This window comes from Malaclemys terrapin, chromosome 8 (assembly GCF_027887155.1).
Source record: "Malaclemys terrapin pileata isolate rMalTer1 chromosome 8, rMalTer1.hap1, whole genome shotgun sequence".
Lineage (NCBI taxonomy): Eukaryota > Metazoa > Chordata > Testudines > Emydidae > Malaclemys > Malaclemys terrapin.
The window spans coordinates 96,643,311-96,667,769 of record NC_071512.1 but is presented as its reverse complement, the minus strand read 5'-3'; the positions used below and the strand labels follow the sequence as shown (position 1 = coordinate 96,667,769).

Genomic DNA, 24,459 nt, shown 5'->3' with positions numbered 1-24,459 from the left:
AAAAGTCAGGACTGTCCCTATAAAATCAGGACACCTGGTCACCCTAGATTCCACACCTATTATTTTTAGGACCAGTAACTACATGGTAGACCAAAAGCAAGCCATTACTAGTACATACATTCCTTCTTTGTTTTAGACACAGATTTAAAAAATGGTTAACAATGACCACCTACTGTTGGGCCAGATTGTAAATACACAAGTGACAGAGGCACCTACCTCCCATTGAAGGTCAATGGGAGTTAGGTACCTGCCATTGAAATATGCCCCCAGTAGGCTTAGCAATTTAGCTTTCTAAAGTCAAGAATCAATATAATAAAGTGAATTCTGCATTAGTGTTTTATTTACAGACTACTTTTAAAATTCATGTTACTGAATGATACAAGTAACTTCTCTACCGCTAATATGGCTTTTAACCCCTCAACAACAGTACCAAATATTTCACAACTCAATATCTGGTTCAAATCCAAAAACATAGCTTAGTCATAAGAATCCATAATTTTCATACAAGTGCATCAAAAGTTCCTTCGGGAAGTTTACATTTCCAACACTGTTGAGAAAGTGACAGTAACAAGACAAACTTCATGTAATCATAATGCACAGTGAATTCCTAGTAAATATTAAGAATCCTACCCTACAAATTCCAAGCTACATACAGTAGAAAAATACACAGGTAAGGTAATTGAATGTCTACCTATAGGTAGACCTTGTACAAAATAAGCAACACTAGAAGTAGTGAACAGAGGGATAATTCACTGAACAGGTTGCACTAGTTACCCGTTGTACACTATTACACACTCAATGGGGGTTTCATCTTTTTAAAATATATAGATCCTTTTAAATGGAAAAAAACCCCATACTTCTAATTTACATTCATATCCGCTCTCCACAGTTGGCACATATAGGCACATCTGCACCATGTTCGGGAAGCTTAAAGCAGATTCTCCGCAAGATTCCATAGGAAGAGGCTGTCTGTCAGATGACCAATATTAATGTCTGGCTCACAAAAGAAAAAAAAGTTTTATTGTAATAGGCATCTTGCCAAAATATGCATTGTCTGTTGCAATATTGCATTTGTTTACTTATTTCCATCTGATGCTTTTAAATGATTAATACTAAGCTGAACGTATATAAAAATCGACCACATTGTCAGCAGGCATAAATTGGCATAGCTTCCCTGACTTCAGTGGCACTACATGAATCTACGTTGGTCTAGTATGCTGGCACAGTAGATTTTTAGCTGCAGTCAGACTAGCATTAGTACAGCTTTAAGTTGCTGCTTAAAGTTACTACTGCTTAGTATTACAAAATAGGGAAATATTTGAGTTAAACACTATTTTTATATCAACAAATTAAAAACACAAACTTTCCCACCAGCAATAGACGTTTTATATGCACTTCAATACAGCAAGAGTTTCTGACCCTAGGAATTCTAAAAACAAATCCAGATTTACCTGAAATCCAAATGCTTCAATAGCACATAGCCATCTAAGGAGAAAAAGAAAATCAACATACACATTTATTAATCTGCAACTTTGTATATTTGCTTGCTGTGCTAGTCACAAACAGCTTGAAGCAGCTTTCTAAATATCTTTATCTCACAAAAGTTGATTAAAACATGATCCTCTGTGTCATAAAGCAAGCCTTGCAAACTTACATTTGCCCTCAGAATTGCGACATATTATTTGATTCTCTTCTGTGATGTCAATAACATCCAGTTGTTCTCCGGCGGTGATTGGTAAATCAAGTTTCCTTTTGCTTGCGACAGAACAGTGTGCAACTGCTGTGTTGACGATTGTGATTTCCTTATTGTACTAAAAATATATATATATAAAAATACATCACTACATATTAGGCCCTTTAGTTATCTTCTGATCTCAGAAATATAACCATCGAAGATGGAAGTACTTTTGTAAAATAACGATTAAGGTGATTCGGGGGGAGAACTATTACAAGTGTTTAAAGACAGTGAAAACCCAAAGAAGGAGATAAATTTTTAGGACTGTACACAAAGGAGGATAAACTTAAGTAAATTAAACCACATTTTAAAAAAATAAAGTTTCCTTAATGCCCGTGTAAGTGTTCAAGACAGTGAGATAATTTACAACTATGGTAAACAACTGGGGGAAGTGATTGAAGTGTCTCATGGGACATATAAAAATGGACTGGACAAAGTACTAAATAATGGGCTTTAAGGAACAATCCTGTACAGGCTAGGAGATGGGCAAAAAGATGATCTAACTCAGGGGTCTCAAACATGCAGCCTGTGGAGTTATTTGCTGCAGCCCACCAAGCTCCCTGCGCCCCTCTTCCCCCCTCCCAAGATATTTCCTGCAGCCACCAAGCTTCCCTCCCCCACTGTCCCCCCAGCGCGCCACGGCCCTGCTCCTCTGCCTGCCTCCAGGCACTTCCCACCGCCAAACAACTGTTTGGCGGCACTTAGCGCTTTCCAGGAGGGAGGGGAAGGAGCAGGGAGCCGCACGCTATGGGGAGGAGGCGGAGAAGAGGCAGGGCAGGGGCAGGGACTTTGCGGAAGGGGTTGGAATGGGGTGGGGAAGGGGTGGGAAGAGGTGGGGCGGGGCCTCATAGAAGGGGTGGAGTGGGGGCAGGGCCAGTGATGCGGCTCTCGGGCCAATGTACTAGTCCTCATGTAGCCTTAGTAGTCATTTGAGTTTGAGATCCCTGATCTAACAGGACTTACTTCAGATTCCTTGGTACCATAATCACATGTGTGCATAGGTTTGATCCAAATATTCTCCCATTAAAAAAAAAAAAAAAAACCACCAAACACACAAAAACTTCACAATCACACATGCCAGAGAACAAGAATTCTCAGAAGAAACTTAGTCATAATCTTGCCATGACACTTGCAATGATAAGTCTCTAATCCACATTGCAGCTCCTCCCTGGGATGGCTGATGGCAGCTCAACTCCTACCTCTCCATACTAAGAACAGAGGTATTGCTGAGAGGTTGAGAGAGATCCTTCCCTTTGTCCTTTGGGCAGGATCTCCTAATTGTGAAGCTACTGGCATCTGTTAGTTTACCATTCCCACTTTCTTTCTAGTAGCAGGACCCCTCCTTGAGTGCCTCTCTATTCCCTCCCGAAACAGACTGACCTCTCTGCTTTGAATATACCTAATTTCACCATCCAGAAGACTAGACTGAGTTCCCTGTTGAAGCAGGCAGTTCTTGAACGATGTTAATAATTAAAGCTAATTCATTTGTTACAGAGGACTGGATTCCCAAACACTCTGCTAGAACAGAACAGGCAATGCTACTGTTATAAACCATAGCATGAACTCGGCAGTGCTGCTTATAGCCTACCGAGCCTATACAGCATTATGAAAAACCATTAACGTAAGGTCCTTTTGATCAGTATCTCTCAGTCTGGGGGGTGCAGTCTAGAGGTGGCTCAGGAAAGGGTACCAACTGGGTTAGACTGCACCTGCTGAGTCACTAGAACCAAAAAGTTGGCTTAGGGGAAGGAAAGAGGAGCTGATGATTCTTAAATTTTTATGGAGATATCCTATCTCCTAGAACTGGAAGGGACCTTGAAAGGTCATCTAGTCCAGCCCCCTGCCTTCACTAGCAGGACCAAGTACTGTTTTTGTCCCAGATTCCTAAGTGGCCCCCTCAAGGATTGAACTCACAACCCTGGGTTTAGCAGGCCAATGCGTCACCCCTATTCTTGCCCCCAGCCAGTTCTGAGGCAGCTCTTTTCCCACCAGCCCCAGCTGGAAAAGACTGTGGGATATACTAGGTTACAAGGGGATTTGTATGGCCTTTTAAAGAGACTGAACCACAGATCTGGAATATAGGATGCTGCTACATCCTAGTGTACCATGGATAAAGACTGATCCCTTTCTGTAGCTCATCTGTTAGGTATCACACATAACCACATTTGTCCTCTCACACTGCTGATGGTTTTCGTTAAAGAAGAGGGGAAAAGAACACATACCATAAATTTCTCTCTGAATAACTTCTCTTCTTTCGCCTTCTTTCTCTTGTCTATGTTATATTTCTTGGCTTTGAAGAAGTTTCTAGAGGAAAGACTGCGTCAAGAAAGGAGACATTCTTAGCAGCTCCTTTTTAATCCTTCAGTGCATGAAGCAGCATGAAACACGGCACAATGCATACCGCAGCACTGAATAATTCTAATTTAGTCCGGAATGAATCCTTGCAAGAACAAAGCAAGCGGATTGTGTCAGTGTCTTCTCGTAGTGTGTATTAAAAACGCAAAAAGTACGGATTCACTTCACCTGTGTTTTGCATAACGCTATGCTTTTTTAGGGATACAGTCACTAGAGAGTATTTTAAATAGTTTAACTTAGTAATTTTATGGAGGTGGGGCAGCTTTCTCCCTTCAGCAATTTCCATTCCCTATCCCCACTCCCCTATTTAAGATTTTATTGGACACTTAAGGCCCAGATCTGGGTAGAGTCCAAATGAAGTCAATAGGGCATAATGCAGGAATGGGAGTCTACGTCATTACCCCTTTTTTAATCAATGGAGAAGCATAGTGCTCTGAAAGCCCCACTTTTCTAGCACACTATCAAATGATGCACAATTAGAAATCAGAAAGGCTACAAAATTAATAAGCCTTTCCAATCTGAGACTTAAGTGGAGCTCTGACAGTTTACACCAGCTCAGGATCATCCCCTCCACACGCATTTGAGAGATGTTAAAGATGGTTTGAAACTGAGATCCAGAACAGTGATCAATTCTGGATCATTAATAAATAGTAAACTATGGAAAAAGGAGTATGCTCTTTCCACCTCAATAGCCATTCTAGAACACATTTATTATTACATTTTAGTCAATGAAGTTTACCTTTGAAATTCAGCGTTAAGTCTCCAGTTAATATTATATACTTCTAGTAACGCAGACGAGTGAATTTTTGGCTCAGTTTTTTGCAAGTGCTCTCTTTATATCCTTCAGTGGCATAGGGTTAAATGTCCTTTGAGCTTTTAAACACAAGGTGAAATCCCAGCCCCACTGCAACTACTGGCAAAACTCCAATTGTGGGTGAAATCTTGTACCACTGAAGTCTGTCTTGTTTGAGATTATTCTCTAGTTACAAGAAGTGTTGATCCCCATTATTTGGAAAGGAGGGACATACAGTGGGATGACATCATCAGAATATTCTAAAACTAAAATAAGACACACTTGTAAGTTACTTACCTTCAACTACTTTCCATCATTCAGTTAAAAAAATAGGAAATAAGAGCCAATGTTAGGTAGTTCTTAAAGACTAAGCATTTTAAAATCATATTAACAAGATTCTTCATTGCTACTTTCAGCCCCTAAAATCTCTATGTCCATGTAACAGAGGAAATCTCATCAAGTTAGTTACATTGCATTTCTTCCTCTAACCATTACACATGTCTCAGTGGGCATGGAATAAGAGTGACGGCTAATCAAGATGCTAGGTGATACCTGTGAAGGGTCCGCAATGCATGTTTAAAAGTCCCAGAATATTAGTTGTTATCTATAGCTGCGCACACATGTTTGTATTTGAAGTGAAACTGGAAAGTTTGGGGCATTTCACTTCAGTTTTCACAGTAGGAAAAGCCAACATTACTGAATGCAGTGTTACTGTGGCCATGTTGGTCCCAGGATATTAGAGAGACGAAGTGCATGAGGTAATTTCTTTTATTGATCAATTTCTGTTGGGTAGAGAGAGAAGCTTTCAAGCTTACCCAAAGCTCTCACCTGATCTTACATGGTGGGTTAAAGCATCAGTACATCAGTGAGCAATACAGAACTTTTAATGTGTTTCAGCAGGATCTACACAGACAGTTACCATGCAACACACTGGAGGACTGTAATCCCAGTTTGCCACATGGTACATGCCACATGGTACGTGCTTGTTTGGACACTGCCTACGTTGTATGCACATCCTAGAGCAAGGGTCAGCAACCTTTCAGAAGTGGTGTGCCGAGTCTTCATTTATTCACTCTAATTTAAGGTTTTGCGTGCCAGTAATACATTTTAATGTTTTTAGAAGGTCTCTATCTATAAGTCTATAATATATAACTAAACTGTTGTTGTACGTCAAGTAAATAAGGTTTTTAAAATACTTAAGAAGCGTCATTTAAAAATAGATTAAAATGAAGAGCCCCCCGGACCGGTGGCCAGGACCCGGGCAGTGTGAGTGCCACTGAAAATCAGCTCGTGTGCCGCCTTCGGCACGTGTGCCAGAGGTTGCCTACCCTTGTCCTAGAGACATCTAAAAAGAGGTAGTTCTTCTGGCCAGCGTTTTCTCCCAGCACAGACCAACCACTATTACTTTGGTCTGAAATGCTTGTTTAAAGAAGTTGTATTTAGGCTGAGGAGCTGTACCACTACACTGCACAGATAGTCCTACCTCAACTAGAGAGAAGAGAGGCTACAAAACTTCAGGATAAAACCTTGGGGAAAGAAGGCCCCTGAAGAATTCCCTACTCACACATACACACCAAGGTCATAAGTTTCCTCCAAGTCTAGTTTCTGCAAACTTTGGTAGACAGTTCTAACGAAATTTTGCAAAGTGAAAGGATATTATCTCAGTGTTACCATAGTCTAATAAAATGCTCTCAAAGTCTAAATTTTAAATAACGTTGGACTGGGAAGACTGACACCTTGTACTTAATTGTGAAGAATACATAAAATTATAGAAATAAAGATCTTTCGTTACCTTTCTATATCTTCACTGCTTCTTGTTTGATCTTTATCTTTTGGCATCAGAAATTTTAGCTTCCAATTTTTGTGTTTGTCATCCTTCTCTCTGGGGAAAAAAGGAACAATTGAGGATATTTATAACAATCCTTTTCAAACAGAAGGGTGGCACAACGTTTTTTATTTTAAAAAATATCTAATTTCACACACCACTGAAACGCAAACACTTAATGCAGGAACCTTGCAGCTTATACCAGTTTACATCAATACTACTCAATAGTTGAAGAGCAAGAAATGAAGTATGTGCTATCTAGTTAAGATTACAGGTAGATATTTTTGTAGAAGGCAAAATGCAGCTAGACAAGTAAGAGTTGGACTGGGGACATTGGGGATTAAATCCCCTACTCTTATGGATAGTTTCATGAGCCACAAGGAGACAAGGCTTCACTTTTACAGCACTATGCTAGGGTTCTCTTACAACACTTTTAGGATACCACCTGTCAATTCAGAAACATCCTTTCCTAGAGCGCCTGAGCTTTTCCTAGCGAACGCCTATAAATATCGACCCTACCTTACTTAGCTAATAAAAGGTACAGTGAAAGTGTGTGTCTGAAGGCCAATATAGTATGCCACAGATTTGTGAAGGAATGTTGCTTGCAGCATAAGAACCTGCTTTGGAGAAACATTACAGAAGTAGTCCTCCTTTGTAAAAGTGGGTTACTTACTTTGCATCTTTTTGATCCACATCAATGTCATTGTATGCCACATTTCCCTGGGACACGACGTCTGTTATCAAAACATTCAGCATAACGGTGAGTCAGAAAACATTCATCTGAGTACAGTATTTGAAACCACTGACTAATAAAACTGGGACTGCACCTCGCCTGTCTGAAACACTATCAATTCAAAGAAACTAAATGTTGTAGCAATGAAGAATTCTCAAGGCACCAACAAGGAAGGAGACTTCCCCATGAGCGGGCACCGGTGGCTAGGGAGAAAAACACTCACAGGCATCTCTGAGAGAGTGTCATTGTGCCTGAGTGCACTGCTCTGGTTGGAAACTTACAGTTCTTGGGATGTAACAGGTTGGAGATCCATTCTGCTCTCAACTAGTTTAATTCCATTTAAAAAAAAAATCTATATATTTTTAATGCTAGAAAGGACCATTATGATCACCTACCCCAACTTCCTGCATAACACAGGCCTGGGGTTTGAACCCAGGTCTCAAGTCCCAGGTTTGTGCCCTAAACATTGGACCAACCTTTCTAAGGAATTAAGCCCCAATGTATGGATGGGACACAGCCAAGCCCTATAAATTATTCCGAGGAATATGGTACATTAGTTCTGATAGGAGGATGAAATTCTAGGGCTCAGCTCAGACCTGGTTGAAGTGGAGGCAATCCAGTTGAGTCCACTGGAATCATTCCCACTTGTACCAGATCCAAATCTGGCCCTTTCCCCTTCAAGACCTGAAATGACTTTCACAAAAGATTTCCGAGAGTGGTCAGAGAACTCCTGTAGTGCTTTATTGAGCAAGACGGCTACTGAAACAGTTTACATCTGCATGAGAATAATCTCGCCTCCATACTCCACCTCAAAACCACAAGTAAAGTGCACGCCCATGTTAAGTCTTTAAAATTAACACTGCCACATACCAAATTTTAGAGTGTTATAGTACATAGTCTATTTTTAAAAAGGCAAGATACCCATGCCACCTCTTTCCAGTCACATTCTAATGTAATCACACAGATACACATACATGGCTTACCTAAGTTTGGTACTGAACTGGACAATATGCTGCGGGGGTGGAGGGGAGAGAAAGAAGAGGGAGAGGGAGGGAGAGAGAGAAAAAACACATGAGAAAAAATTAATTACGTACAAACATGTTAAAACAGCCATCTTAACAGCATGGCAACTGTACTGATGGCTCAAGGGGAGATGCTACATTCAGGCTCTGGAATGCTACAGGTCTTAGAAGAAATTATGTTCTCATTCCCCCTCGCCCCAATGAGCCATTAAATCCTTGAAGAGTCAGTCTGTCCTTTCACATTCTGTGTCTTTCTAACATACCCTTGAACACTTTTCAGACCTCTAAAGCTACAGAGGCAGGCACACCGTTTAAAATGGTTATTATGGTGATGCCGCAATTGAAAGTGCCTATTCAAAGACCAGAACATAGAAGAAAGGAAAGAGCTGACACTGGCCGAATACTTCTCCCATGCTGGCCAATGAAGGCAGCATGCCATGCACCTGTCCGTAAGCGAACACGCAGTCGTAATTAAGGCCTAATAAGGTGGTCATCATAAAAGTCCACAGCAGTGTTCAGAACTCTTTTCTGTGATACAAGAAGGTATAGTGTGAACGCTTAAGCAGCATATGGTAGTTCATTATTATGATCATAATTTAGCAGTTATGGAGCAAGGAGATGCTAAAGAGTGAGAGAACAACAGAGGAAATAGTGTGAGAACGGACTTAAAGAAATGAGGCAAGCATGTTTACATCAGGGCTTTTTACAGAAATAAAATACCCAAGACAGCCTAAAATGGTGCATGAGTACACATACTGTACCTGTAGTTAGTGTAAAGACCCACTAAATACCCACACCTTTCCTTTTTGGAAAATGAAAGCACACAAATCAGTTCACCTCCATGTGCAAAATATTATCAACACACAAAAGTGCCAGTTGTTTAATCAACATGCAGCCACTTATGTACACAAGTACTCTTAATATCCAGCACTTGAATTTAGGGAAAGCAGACAGCTTTTAGAAAGAGTTGTCAGATGACAGACAGCTGTCAGACTGTAGTTCCCACTACACATTCCCAAACACAGCTATATTCTTTTAAAGCCAGAAAAATAAATCCCACTACAGACATTCTCAGAACCAAAAGAGTATGGCATCATAGTGCACCTGCTTCATCTGATGGTAGGCGTTTTGCAGAGAGGGGTCAAGAGGCCTTATGTTCTGCAGCCAACCATCATGCATTCATGAAGCGAGAAACTGGCACAGGGGAATTCTGTTCAAGAGCCTCTCCAATAAGCCAGCATCTTGAATATCAAGCCAACAGGACTCAAAAGAGCACTATAAAAAGGTACACCACATTCCTTCATGTGTCATTAACTTGTTATAACAGAGACTGAACGGTCTCCTCTTTCTTATCAGATACTATTGCCAGCTTGAATGTGAAAAGCAAGTCTTCTTCTCTAAGGAACCACCTTTCCCAGCCTACAGGTGACATAAGCACATACAGGTTTCTGTGTTGCTAATACCATATTGCTGTAGACATGCAACATTTTTCAAGGTTTCATCAGCGGTGCAGAGAGAGGAAGTTGGAGCTTTATTTAGCTCTCCACACAATGGGAAAAAATAACTATGTAACATCTACTCTGCATTGACAAAGTTAACATCCCCCCCTTGTTTTTTCCATTAAAAATTTTATTTGATTCAGTTAAGTCATTTTAAAAATAAAGGCGTTGGCTAAGGTCATGGATTAGTCTGGCATAAAAATCCACTGAAGAATATAGGAGGCTTTCCACTGACTTCAAAATCACTACTTTGCCGCCCTCCACCTCCGCCCCCATGATTAGGGTTTAATTCCTCCTATAAAGGCAAAAAGTGAGAAAAAAGGCCATTGATATTGATGCTCCTAAGAGTGATGGATCAGACTAACAGAACCTTGTTCTGACCTCCCACTGATATAAATCCAGAGTAACTTCCCTTCTGTTATACCATTGTAAATTTGGATCAGAATCAGGACCAATGATTGGGGGGGGGGGGGGGGGAGTGCAAGGGGAAGAAGTCAGATTCCTACTTTCATTACTCCAAAAAAAGGAACCAAATATTTCATGAGTAAAACAACTGCCTCAAGAACAAATGTAAAAGTCGTAGATTACCAGAATGGATGTACTGGTCACATACTCCTAATGGAAAGCATCGTCTTTGGATTCTTTAAGGGTGCTAAATAATACAGTTGCAACAAAGATTTTTTTCCCTCTTTATAAACTTGAATTTAAGAAGGTCTTTGCCTACCAATTGGAAAAGGAAAATATTAAATCAATTAATTTTTCCTCTTCACGGATCTACATCCGTTCATCTTGCTTTGGTTACTGGACCACCATCCCAAGCCAATCAGCAGTTTGGAAGGACATGTGCATCCTCATGCTTCAAGACATTATCCAATCTATGATTTAGGATATAGGAAGAAACTTGCAGATTATTCCATAATTGACATAGTCAGGGTTTCTTGCACCTTTTTCTGAAGTGTTTGGTGCTGTCCATTGTGAGAAACAAGATACTGGACCAGATGCACCCTAGGCTTAATCCATTATGGAAATTCCTAGGGAACAGCTGGGCATCATAAATGACTTTTTAGGCAGATTTTCCAAAACAAGTTGTGTCCAGAACTATCAAAAGGAAAAGCGCATAGTTTCCAAACATGAACCGAGCAGGAGCTGTTTGGACAACATTTCTTACCGGCGGTTTTCCTTCATCTTGGCATTCTTCAGTTTAACGATGTCTTTCTTGAAAAACTTTCCAAATTGCTTTAGTTTTTCTATTCTATCCAAACTAGGTACAAAGAAAATACATTGGGGGGAGAAAAAAAGTGTTAGACTTAAGAATGTTGAATGCCCACGAAAATTGCTATATTGGCAGTGCTAGAGATTATCCTTTATTCAGAAATCAGGGATTGCACTTTAAGAAGCATTTAGACTCCAGTCCAGCAAAGCACTTAAGCCCATGCTTAACTCACTGGGGACTACTCACATGCTTAGAATTAAGCTTAAGTGCTTTGCTGGACAGGGGCCTTGATTCTAAATTCCCTCTTGCATTGGTTTTAGTTTACACATGGGATTTTTCAAAGCCAGTGAATCACTAATGAAAGAAAAAAAAAGTGTCAGTTTCCTCCCCTACCATGTTCAGAAATTGAGTGTTTTCGTGGTACTGCAAATCTCTGATAAAAGGAACAGTGCTTCCCTTGGTACCGTTCCTGGTAGACAGTACAGATGGAAGGACAGCCTTGTGGTTAAGGCCCAAGCCTGGGAGTCAGACCACCTCTTTCTGTTCCAGGCTCCACCACAGATCTGTCTTGCATGGCCTCGGGCAAGACAAATTCTCTTTATGTCTATGACAGGGGGAATTGTACTTGCCAGTGTCACAGGGGTGTTGCAAAGCTTATTTCCCATAGTGGACTTATACTGAAGTGTTTAAAAAGAGCCAAGATAGAAGGTACTAGAACAGTAAGTACTAAAGACAGTGAGCACAACCCCTTGAGCACTGGCTGCACGTTGTACTGGCAGGAAGACTATGTTAAGGATGGCCTTGTGGTTACGGCACTGAACTAAGACTCAGGATGTTGAGTTTCAATGCCCAGCTCTGCTATAAACTTCTTTGTGCAAGTCACAATCTATTTCTCCATTTCCCCATCTGTAACGGGAGGATACGAAAGCTTCATTTCTCCTACTATGTAGTGTCTATTTAGACAACAGTTCTTTGGAGGAGGGACTGGGTGTGTATGTATGGCATTTAGCACAATCGACCACGGTCTTGTTTGGTGCCTCTAGGTACACCTTTAATTCAAATAGCGTTGCTGTTTTTTCCCTCATCCCCTAGGCTTCAAACTTCCCATATTTTCTCCACACACAAGATGCAAGTTAGGTTTAAACCCAGATGCGATTACTCTACACGTCCATAAGGGAAAGGAGCAGATACATATGCACAAGATAAATAACTCCACATTCTGCTGTATAAAAACCAGGCATCATGTGCACCTTTTAAGACGTTTTGTGGAGCAATGCCTCACCATTTGCTATGGTCAAGGGCTGAGTCAGATACACCGTGGAAGGGTGTATGAAGCCTCATTCCCCACACAGAGTGATCTGACAGAGCTAATCATTGGAAATGCAGTTAGTAAATGTCAGCTAATGTCAATAAATAACAAAAATCCAATATCTCTTCTACAGCTGTAAAACATGTACTTGTATCCAATAGTCAACCGGAACATGACATAGAAGTACATTCAGCTGCTGGAAGGCATATAAACGGCAACTCACTCCAGTTTGACTGGATTATAATCCCCGTTATGAATATCCTCATATATTTCGTCACACTTGTTTTCTGAAACTTAAAAACAAGACAGATGTAGTCACAAATCACATTCAATGGCAACAATCTTCAAGATCTGCTAAACAGAACAAACGGAGCTCCAGAACAGGAGAACCACTTAGCACTAGATAGGCTAGGACTATGAGATATGGCTATGGCGGTGGGATGCCCAGCTCAAGTGGACACATTCACTCTAGCGCTCATCTGAGGTAGCACACGAAACACAGACGTGTAGCTGCTGCAGCACCAGCTAGCTGCCAGTCTACAATAGGGTGACCAGATGTCCCGATTTTATAGGGACAGTCCCAATATTTGGGGCTTTTTCTTACACAGGTGCCTATTACCCCCCTACCCCCCGTCCCGATTTTTCACACTTGCTATCTGGTAACCTTAGCAGAGTTCTGGTGGGTTTGTAGTCTGTCTATGCAAGCTGGGAGTCAGACCCCTTAGCACGTAGCATAAAGTGCAACCGAAATTTACAAGAGACCATTTATTCCCAGATGTAAGCTTGCCATAATGCTGAATGTTCAACACTGGAGTGGCACTGATCAATAAAGGAATCTAACACTCATTGTACTTAGCTAACAGTGGAATATTCAACACAATGCACAGGCTATTCTTTGTAAACGTGTTTTCTTTTTAAAATTGCTAGTGCTCTAGTGGTTAGAAAATCTATTAAAATCAGGTAGCTAAAACTGTAGACAAAAACAAATCTTGCATATGAGCTGCAGGGGTAGATTTATTAAGCTATCAAAATTCATCCAATGAATGACATTATTAGGATCATATTTGACTAACATGAGATTGCTGTCACATCACACTATGAATCCCACTAAGAAAGATCTATCACGCCACCAGAAAAGTGGTAGGTTTAACGATGGCACTTGTGATTTTGTCTCCTGTTAATATGGATGTGGCAACTTTCACTACAATTGCTTAAAATGGGTACAGACAGGCACTTACGGGTGAAGTTCACTACAGCAGATCCATACGGCCTAGTGAACGTGAGTGAAGCTTCAACAATATATTGGTGGAAAATCCTATCCATGGGCATGGAGGTTTCCACATGGGGGTGGGGGAGGAGGAAGAAAAGAAAGGAATACGGGCAGGTTTTGGAGAGGCCACGCAGACGGTGTAAACCAAGCCACTCTCAAAGCACAGCAGAACTGTTTAAGGGTTAAAGCCAGGATCACCACTGCTATAGAACGCTGAAGTCAGAGTCCACTCCTGCAGTAGCAGCTGCAATGCACAGCTTAGGGGTAAAGGAAGAATTCTTTCCTCATTGTCTTGGCAGAGATCCCAGTGCCCTGCCCACTTTCCTGGGCTGACTGGGAACTTGGCAGAGGACTGCACCATAGTGTGGGGTTCAAGTGTAGCATAGGGCCATGTGCAACTCCTTTTTGCAAGGGTGAGCTCCACTCCAGGCACAAGATGCACCTTTTTAAATGGAGGTATGTCTCAACGTAATGAACGATCCCCGAGTTCAAACTTCCCAACTCTGCCATACTTACAGCTATCTGAAGTGAACGAGCTAAAGTCATCAGAGGCTTGATTCCTGGAAAATGAAGTGTCAAGACAGTTTGATATATCAGTTTACTATATTGAAGATTTTAGAAGACATTTCAAAACCCAGTCGTTAGCACATACTCACACGGCACACTCTATATCTTCTACATCATCATACACATCCTCTGATGTCTGCATTGGCTTCAGACTCCTTTGGCTCAAAGCCACCATGTCTTCATCCGCTTTCAAGGCACTCACACACACATAGCGAGCTGAAAATGAAACAGCATCTTGCCTTAGAAGCTCTTCTGATCACCTACTATCAGGTCAAGGATGATCATCTTTGATAATTCATGTTAGTGTCACAATAAATAAATCAGCTGCAGAGGAAGCCAAACTTCCTTAGATCTAGCAGTTAAGAAAGGTCTTTGATTGCTCTAAGCTGCTTTGAAAGAAAGCAAAGAGTCTTAAAGACTTATTTTAGAGATTTACCAGTTTGCTCAGTATCTGAAGCCCTCAACTGTGAAATTTTTCAACTGCAAGAACCAAAATAGGATTAAATTTTTTTTTTTTTTTTTAAATTGAGCATTTACTGAAATAAATGAAGGGATTGAATTAGTAGTATCTTTGGTGGGGTCGATATGGTTTAGGGAGTAAGGCTTGATAGATTACTTAAGCCTGGGGAATATACCTGCAAATCACAGTAGAGGAGAAAAATAAAAGTCTCATTTGTGATTTTCGCGGATGTCTATTATACTTTGAACTAGGACAATTAAGTGTGTGAACTGTTTCAATTACGTTAAAAAGTAATAATCACCAGCGCAATAGACACCCCTCCAACAATGTTAGGTCTGAGGTTGGGCATTTGACTAGTCCAAAAATTATTGGTAAATTTACTAGTCAAGTATATGTAAGGCTGTACAAAAGTATGGATTTTTTTTGGTTCAAAAGTTGCAGCCACAGTTCGTTGAAGCTGAAGTTTTGGTGTGCTCAGTGCAAATTCCATTTAAAACAAACAAACAGGTTGCCTTCATATACTTGCTTTTAAAATGGATTCACCACCCCTGGGTGCTCACCCACCCATAAGCTTCAGCACCTTCTTCCCAGGCATGCAGCCTGCCTTCTAAGCAGGACAGCAGCACAGATAGGTCCCAATGGCTCTTGAAGGCAAGTGTGACTGAGAGGCAGCCATCCAAAGTTGAGTGCTGTTGTTACCTCACAAATAGGTGAATAACTCCCCACCCTGATCACCCACATTTGAGTGCTGTTGCTACCTCATTCACCAATTTGTAACCCCCCAGCCCAATCACCCAAATTTGGCTCAGCTGCCTCTGTCATGATGGAGAGAAGCTAGGCCAAATTTGAGGGAATGGTTTTACAACCTGGCACACAAGCTTGCAGTGCCAACACCACTCAAATTTGTGGCAACTATTAAAAAAAACCAAAAACCTGTGGTGTCTGTTCAGAGTTATGGCCCATGATTTTCTTACAGCCTTAAATATTGGTTAAATATTGTCAGAATGGTCAAACATTTTAAAGCACTAATTTATTAGAACAAAAAAGAGTAAGACTTTATGGTCTCCAGTAGGCTTAGCCTTAGAGAGATACTTATGCCCAATTTCAAAAGACAAGTTAATACAATTCCAGTTCAGTAACTCAGAAAAATATGAAACAATGAAATGGAGCTGTGGGGTTTTTTGGTTTTGTCGTAAGAAGACGGGCACCATGATGCAAATCAAAAAGGTAGGCTGCCACTGCCGTCAGGACATCCTTGCTGGAATATATGACAATATTTGACAGTGATCAACTAAGTGGTCAATTGACCACCTTGCCAAGCCTAGTTAGGTCTTTAGTGAGTTTGAAGGGGGAAAAGGGTTGGATTAACAAAGAAACATCAGAGACAGAGCCAAAAGCAACTAGTATTTTTAAATGGATGCATCCATGCTCAGCTGCGACACCAGAAATATGCAACACTGACACATCTATATTATGAATTTCATCATAATGCTTCGGAGCAGAACTAAGTTCTCACTTTTGGTCTCTCTGATTTTTTAAAAGCACCTAGCGTTAGCCTTACTCCGCTCCCATTTACATCAATGGGAGCAGAGATAGGCCAGCCTCGAACAATACTGAAAATTCCACCCAAAATTACCTCAAGCCATTCAAGAGATCAATCATAATCTACAGCTCAATCCTGAATGCTGTCAGTAGCAGCAAAGTTAAGCAGAGTGGTTTAAACATATTATCGCTGTCAGGAATGAATTGAAATAATTACTTACAGGTAAAACAAATTTGGACTCGGAAGCTACCGAATAAGTTTAAAAAGAAGAAATATGCTCCCCATTCACTACAAACTAAAGTAAGTTGACAGTGTCTGGCAACTACATATCTTAAGAAGATAACTGAAGCCCAAATAATGTACTAGCGCTCCAGGTCTGCACCATAATGAAGAAAATAAGGGCTTATTCCTTATTTTTGAGAGTCATTAGAACAAATCATGCCAGCAAGCACTAGTCAGAGGAATAAAAACAGTTTGAAAAAAAATCAGGCCCAAATAGTTTCCATCTTCCCATGATTTTTTTTTTTTTTCCCTGACTTCAGTCACAGACAATAGTGGGGAGGTGACAGCTTGTTTCCCATAGGAGAAGATGGATTTCCACACTAGATCTGGGAGCAGTTTTTCAGACTCGTTTGTTTTTTGGGGGGAAGGGAAGTTGGCAAACGGGAAAAAAAAAGATATATGGTCAATTGAAACTATTTGGCCTAAGTTTGTGATGAATTTGCCAAATAGTTTCAACCAAAAAGCATAAGCCTAGATTCACAAGGGGACTTTGGTGCCATTCACAAAAGCCAGAGGAGGAGGTGGTGGTAATGATGCCGTCCTCCTTATACCCAATAACCTTGTGGTTTGGACACTCACCTGGGATGTGGGAGACCCACATTTGAATCCATGCTCTGGAGTAAGATCTTGAACTCAGCTCTCCTCCCTTCCAGCTGAGTGCCCTAACCAACAGCCTATAGCATCATTCTGACTCTCTTCCCCAATGACTATTCAAGGACTCTATACAAAGTAGAATGGCTTCAACATGAGAGACAGAGTCCCACTTCGGAACATCCAATAGCCTGATGCTTAAGCCACTTACCTGGTATGTTGCAGACCTGAGTTCAAGTGCCAGCTCCAGAGTCTTCCATATCCCAGGTAAGTGCCATGGTTACTCCATAGAAAGGAGACACCACCCACTCCAGTTGTGTGAATCTAGCCCTTCATTTCCTTTGCTTTTAAGTTAATGCCCAACATAAAAATGCATTTTGTTGGATATGAAATTTTTTTCAGCTTACTTTTAATTCACTGAAAATTTTTGGTTTTCGTTCAACTCAAACCAAAAACTTCCAGAGAGCTGAAAAATCAGTTATTTTCACAACTCTGTTCAACACTGCCAAGTCAGGACAATCTAATTTGAACAGATTGTCTTAAACACACACACACAAAAAATATTAGTGTCCATGCAGCATTTTGTGCTACTTTAACTTGGTTTAAAATTACACCTTAAGTTAAACCAGGGTGACTTTTTCCATGTAGACAAGGCCTGAGAGATTTTAGGTAAAAAATGGAACAGAAGTTTGAAGAAACAGTACAATAAAACAAAGACAATGGGATACTCACAATGTTCTACTCCATCTTTTGCCAGCCACTTCCCAGTTTGGATGACGTCAGTTGTATCTCTCTGCTTAACTTGTAGCTTGTTCTTCCCACCTTCATTGTCTTGATGTAGTTGTGATTTATGTAGCATATCCTCACTACCACTAATCTAATGAGAAAATGTAGATGTGGTTAGGGCAGTGCTTGAATCAGATTCCTAATTTACAAGCAATGTGAAAAAAAATATACATAGCTCAATTATTAACCCACTATATAGAGAGGAGGTGTAATAGATTATATGCAACTCAAACATATATAGTATCAGTCATATTACTAAACATTTATCATCACGAATGGGAGAAAACAAAATATTTAAAATTCCATAATCTATCCTCATTTAGGAGACGAACGATTGCTTCAATCCCTGGGCCAAGAGCTAGTTTCATTGTGCTTTAAAAACAAAAACTGCATCATACCCTAGTCCCTCTCATTGTCCACCCCAACACTACTCCTAAATATACAAGGGGCACCTCAATGACATATTACCTTGGACGTTTTCTTCACTTGCTGTTGCCTCTCTCTATCGAGATCCCATTTTGATTTTTCCTTTTTTTCATCCTCTGTGACTCTTTCAGTGCTGAAATATTAGAAGATGCTTACACAAGCCCAGGCTAAGATGTATGTGTTGATACATAACATCTCCCCTTACTCTACTTGTTAGGAGAGAGATGAGGCTGTATTTTGCAGAGTGTATTATATTCCTTAATGCCAGCGCTAAAATCTGGATCAGCTCCAACATGCAGACAGAGCAGATGGTAACCCAGAGCAATAATATTCACAGCACTATTCACAATTTGAATGACAGCAAGCTAGGAGGAATGGACTTTTTGACAATGGACAGCCCATAGACTAGATCCATTGCTGATGCTCTCGCCTGGGTGGTTTCATACGGCTGACCCTGGCCCAGCTCTGTTACAGTAACACTGAACTAGACAGAAAAGTCTTGCCACTAAAAAAACAAAACAAAACAAAAATGATGGCTGATGAGAGAAAGATGAGGCAGTCCATAGCCAATGACCTTCTGGGTTATCAAAAACACAACTCCTGTTTCCTCTCCCATATTTATCTAGTCAGCTCGACTGGCTCACTTTATGTTTAATTCCCATCACCACGTCAGACACGTATTAGGATGGGTGAACCAATTCTGACGTGTTTCTGTTTCAGTGCCCCTCACACACTCTGATTTGGGACAGCTTTGCTCTCCTTCATGCCATCTCCATCTCCCTCTTTGCAGAGCTGGCTCTAGGCACCAGCAAACCAAGCACGTGCTTGGGGCAGCAGAATTCCAGGGGTGGTTGGGGCGGCACAATTCCAGGGGCAGCATTCTGGTTTTTTTTTGTTTTGTTTTGTTTTTTTTGGTGGCGCTTTGGCAGTTGCACTCTTGGAGGTGGGTTTTTGTTTGTTTGTTTGTTTTGCTTGGGGTGGGAAAAAACCTAGAGCTGGCCCTGCCTCTTTGGTTCCCGACTCCATCAGAACTCTCCCTGACTACACCATCCCTTCCACACTCTCCTCTACAGTTGCCCTCCCATCCTACTACATAATCCCAAAGCCCACTTTCACGTATGTTTATGTGTGAAATCATTTTGGTATCCCTCTGAATACCCAAGCCATTCCGGTGATGCAACGTCTCTCCTCATTCTATTCCCAAATTGCTTTTTTCCTTAGTTACACATTTAACAAAAATAATCCAATTTATCACATGCTACAGCAATCTCCATTAAAGCAAGCAGGCTACCGAGCGACAGTAATTACATTTACTGCAGTGTTTGAAGTATGTATTTTTACTCTTAAAATAGTTCAGGGTGAACTTCAAACTTGCCTTTTTCCTTCATCATGTCTAGTTAAAGAGCTGGACAAAGAATTCCTAAGTAGAGCTGTTTGGAATATTTTCAATTCAATGAAATTGAAATGTTTTGTGGAGACATCAGTTTGGATGAAAAATTCATTTCAAGTTGTTTTGGATCTGGGTTCAGGGCTCTCTGGTGACTTCTGGAGAGCAGTGAGAGAGTTCCAACTGAGAGCAGAGTGTTGTCAGCCCGGATCAGAGACTTGAACCTGGGTCTCCTAAGCTACAGAGTCAGTCTCTCTCCTGTTCCCACATCGAAAAGCTCAGGTTTCCCAGGGGAAAGGGAGGAGGAGAGGAAAAGGACATTTTGACAATTCAGCTTTCTGCAAAACCGTTTGAGAGGTATTGGTTTTGTTCCCTGCAGAACAAAAATGAAGTTTGAAACCTTGAAAGTTGTCAGAAAGTGGAATTGTATTCACAAGTGTGTTTGTGGAATTTCACTGTATTTCTCAAATAAAATATTCTGTGAATAACCTCATAGGTTATTCGCCCAGGTCTATTACAGAGCTAAAAAGGCCATTTTCCTTTGCTAAACCTGTTTAGAGGAGCAGAAATAAAAAGCGATTCAAATAAATGAAGAAGTTACCTGGATGTGGCAAACAGAAAAGTTTTCTTCTATTGAAAAAGAAAAGTAAAAAAACTTCACTTATTATGCCTTGTTCGGCAAGAAGCTAAGCTTTACACAATGCCACTCAATATTTGATATTTCAAAGTGTGTTTCTGTACAAACAATATAACCCATGTAGTGACCTGCATTTAGAAATGAGCTTTATGATCGGTTAAAAGCAGCATCTTTCCCTTATTTTCTAGAATAAAAGCAGTTTCTGAAAAAGATGTGCATATTGACCTGAATAATTCCTTATATAATAATAAATAAATAAGCAAGCTAATGGTCAATGAAATTACTCACAGGAGTAAAGTCAAGCATGTGCTGAGGTGCTTGCAAGATTAGACCCAATCTTTTAAATATTAGTTTTGTTTCATAAAACCTTTCTAAATACAATTAGGCTTTTTGACCATTAGAAATAAAGAAAGCCAAAACTCCTCCTCTACTGCATTACAGATAAGCCATTTGAAACATAATGGACACATTGATCACTTTTCAGTTCAGAACTAAAATTTGACGTGGGACCTCACTCAGATAGAGCAAATAAGTTCTTTCTTTTGAAAGTTTAAAAAAGGTCATTTGCCCAGTTTTGGAATCTGACTTAAGAATTTCAGAGGTTATGGCCCCATCTGATTTCCCTTCATGACAGAACACGAAGTCACACCCATAAGAAATATTTTCTGACACCAGTTCAATTATTTTCTTCCACACCCATCAGCCGCTGGCTAAATACATTGCTGTGGCAAGGAAGTGTGAACACTGTTTTTGCCATCAAGCCTTTGAGTAAAGAATTACCAGCACATTCCTATCTTCGACAGAGGTTTATACAGGCATCTCCCTTATGGAATTTTAAAACTCTCAGAGATTTACTCAAGACCTGTTTGATATAAAACATGCTGTTAAATTTAGATTGTATCACTACTTCTTTAAACATCAGAAGCATGAGGCTAGGATTTTCAAAGGGCGCTAAGGAAATTGGTTCCATAGATCCCACGGGATGGGCACATCAGTCTCCAGAGTCCCCACAGAACAGCCTATTACATGAAGGATATGATAGTCACAAGTTTCCAAGGCATCAAAACATAGCACCAGCATGTCTTACAGATTTATCTAGAAGGTCAGGTGAGGGTTGCAGAAGATGACCTACCTTTTCGTGTTCTTGGATTCCCGTGCTAGGTACTAGAATAAAGATTTATAAACAATTACTGCATGTTAGCATGTTCAGGTTATACAATCTTCCACAGTTTTAATGCCGTTGAACTACAGCCTGTGAAAGGGAACTGTGGCTATAGAGAAGACTGGCCCACATATTCAGCCAAGGGTACTCTAGGCTACATGGGGGAAAAACACCCACTTTTGCAGGGCCCAATGGCCAGATGGTCAGTTCCCTGCATGAGGACTGGTTCACACCCTGTCAGCTCAATCTTTTCACACCCCTTGGAACAAGAACAAGAATTGGCCTGTCCCAAACACAACCCTGAGCAAATAAGTTGTATTCTGTCAAAGAGAAACGGGGAAGAAGAGCCACCAGGAAGGGGAACAAGGGGGGGAAAAAAAGCACAAGAATAAACCTGACAGAACAAGAAAGGCAAAGCGGGAGGGGGAGGGGGAGAATTAAGATGGCATAAGAGTTCCATGCATTGGAAGTAGCACCTCTTCAACCCTCCCCCCTCCACAAAGGAGGCTGAATTGTGCCAAGTTAACTTCTCTTCCTTTGCCCCCTCATCCCCAGTACTTCTACATGACTACAGTCACATGACTTTTTCCACTGCAGTTCTACCTTCAGCCTCCCCCCACCATGATCCTATAACTCCATCATATACATTTTCAGTCTCACACACAAGTTTGTTTCCTTCTAGTGGCAAAGAGGAGAGGATAGGTTAGGCTGTAAAGCAGGAATATTCACCTTTAGTCACAAAACAGGGGCATTTTTGTGAAAGAGGGTAACTCAGACATGCAACTGAGCTTCTAACAGATTAGGAGGAACAATGCCATTTCTTTAAAAAGTAGTTAGACCCCACATACTCTGCCTATATTCATTGGTTTAACAGACTCACAGTCAGCAATATCCTGAATGGCACACGAGGTTAGAGAGTTCCCAGATCGTTTCACGTACGATATGGTTTCTTCATAATTATGTAGTTCTTCAGATTCAGCACTAGGGAATGATGAGAGAAAAAGGGGAGTGTCGGGGGGGGGGGGAAGAGAACAGTGTTGTTTTTTTGAAAATGCTACAAAATGAATTAATGGATCTTGAAGAACTTTGGCATACAATCGATGAGAAATGAATTATGACTGGGAACTTCTATCTTAATTAAGAGGCCTGCGCTAAGATGTACACTGTCTCATGCTACATCTACTCTAGAATGTTGTGATTAAACATTTAAAATCACCCATAGGATAACTTCAGTTGAAGTTCACCTTGCCCGCATAAAGCCCAAGTTACTGGGCTTTGTGGAGACACAAACCTCAACATATCCCCCAATCCCACCCCTCAACCTGGGTCCAGAACAAAGGGCAGCAGCCAAGCCTCCCTTAGTGATCGACACTCCCTGCACTTGAAGTGAGCTCATGGACACTGTGCATCACCAAACCTTGCCAGTCAGTAGACCAAGTCACACTAGCGTTCTCTGGAAATTATTCATGGAAATCCCCAGTGTATTGATGGGATGAACCTACAACATGCTACTAGGTTGCTTGGGTACAGAGTCCACTGCCTGTCATGCTGACCAATAGTGTCTCGTTTCCTGGTACCCCCTCATTGGTCTGTCTGTAACTCGCTGGTGTCTTTTGCCTTATACTTGGATTGTCATCTCTTTGGGGCAGGGACTGTCCTTTTGTTCTGCATTTGTACAGCACCTAGCACAACAGGATTTTGGTCCAGGGCTCCTAGGAGGATACAAATACATAATAATGATCACAAGAACAGCAGAGACTTTTGCACTTCAGCATGCAGATTGCTTCTTTAAAGTGTGATTAGTTTGTTTGGGTTGCTACATACTGCTAATTCTCTGCAGGGGTGAGGCCCAGCCAGGTGCAGAAGTTTCAGCTCCACCACTGAAACCGAATAGAAGCACTGAACCATAGACATTTTTGCTTGGGATGCAGGAAGTGGGGCGGTGGAGAAACCGCATACAGCTTGAAGTCCAGTTCTAGCAAACTCTCAACCAGTATAAGTGGGAGAGGCTTTGTTGAGAGCACACAGAAAACAGAGGTAGTTTCATTTTCTGATTTCTGCACATCAATGCAATTTTCTAGCAAGGTTTTGCACTTGGCATTTTTAAAATGCCAGAACTGGATAGCTATAGGAGTGTGCACATTGAGTGTGAAATAGTGATGGAAAAACATTAGAAAACTTTTTTCTTTTATTGAAAGCCAACTGACAAAATACCTTAACACAAGTTGCTCATCAGAAAACCATTTCTGGAACTCTTATGCTGTCACCACGGTGCTATTAAACTTAGTAGGAACAGGGCAAAGATTAAGTATGTTTTCCTGCCTAGCAGTTAAGCGGGGGGAGGGGGGGAAGATATCAGAGGTTAAGAGAAAGAAACAAGAGAAATTAAAATACTGAAGTCAGTGGTAGAGGTAGAACTATTAAAAAACAAGTCTGTGCCACTGTTGAACAAATTTCCCCATCACACCCTATTCATTTTATTAGTGGATCTACCAGAAATGAAGCCAAACTTGGCAGTATGTAGCTCTGATATGCAGATTGTTCAGTCACTTTATGCATTCATTTCTAATGCATCCTATCCCTGTGCTATACTCTAGGGATTAAATTACAGCATGGGGAGGGGAGAAGCTCCCTGTGAAGGGGCAGGGAGAGCTACTTAGGTGGGGCGGAGGGGTGTGGGGGGGGAGGAAGCAAGTGCCCTGTGCACCCCACCCTCCCCCACGAGCTTGTCCCCCATCCTGGTGCCAGAGTTCTGTCTCATCACCCACATCGGTGGCTGGTGCCCTGTGCGCACCCCCAGGCCTCTGCCCAGGTGCTATTTTGCTCTGTCCTGTCTCCCATGCTACCCTGGCAGCTGGTTCACA

General features: G+C 41.1%; 1 protein-coding gene across 3 annotated transcripts in view; it reads right to left on the bottom strand.

Annotated features, from left to right (window-relative positions):
• Positions 1-318: 318 nt before the first annotated feature.
• Positions 319-24,459, bottom strand: part of FYB2 (FYN binding protein 2) — a 70,698-nt gene continuing 46,557 nt past the window's right edge. For 2 of the 3 annotated variants that reach the window (XM_054038044.1, XM_054038045.1), the window contains exons 5-20: positions 22,476-22,576; positions 21,566-21,597; positions 20,398-20,426; positions 18,452-18,542; positions 17,930-18,074; positions 14,411-14,537; positions 14,271-14,314; positions 12,708-12,777; positions 11,131-11,223; positions 8,425-8,453; positions 7,382-7,442; positions 6,676-6,765; positions 3,958-4,051; positions 1,655-1,811; positions 1,452-1,485; positions 319-993 (exon numbers count right to left, since the gene is read on the bottom strand). In XM_054038044.1, coding sequence (XP_053894019.1) covers positions 987-993; positions 1,452-1,485; positions 1,655-1,811; positions 3,958-4,051; positions 6,676-6,765; positions 7,382-7,442; positions 8,425-8,453; positions 11,131-11,223; positions 12,708-12,777; positions 14,271-14,314; positions 14,411-14,537; positions 17,930-18,074; positions 18,452-18,542; positions 20,398-20,426; positions 21,566-21,597; positions 22,476-22,576 — 1,204 coding nt within the window. In that variant the 3' untranslated portion in view covers positions 319-986. Of the gene's footprint in view, positions 994-1,447; positions 1,486-1,654; positions 1,812-3,957; positions 4,052-6,675; positions 6,766-7,381; positions 7,443-8,424; positions 8,454-11,130; positions 11,224-12,707; positions 12,778-14,270; positions 14,315-14,410; positions 14,538-17,929; positions 18,075-18,451; positions 18,543-20,397; positions 20,427-21,565; positions 21,598-22,475; positions 22,577-24,459 lie in introns of those variants that run through there. The other variant, XM_054038046.1, reaches the window with a different exon arrangement.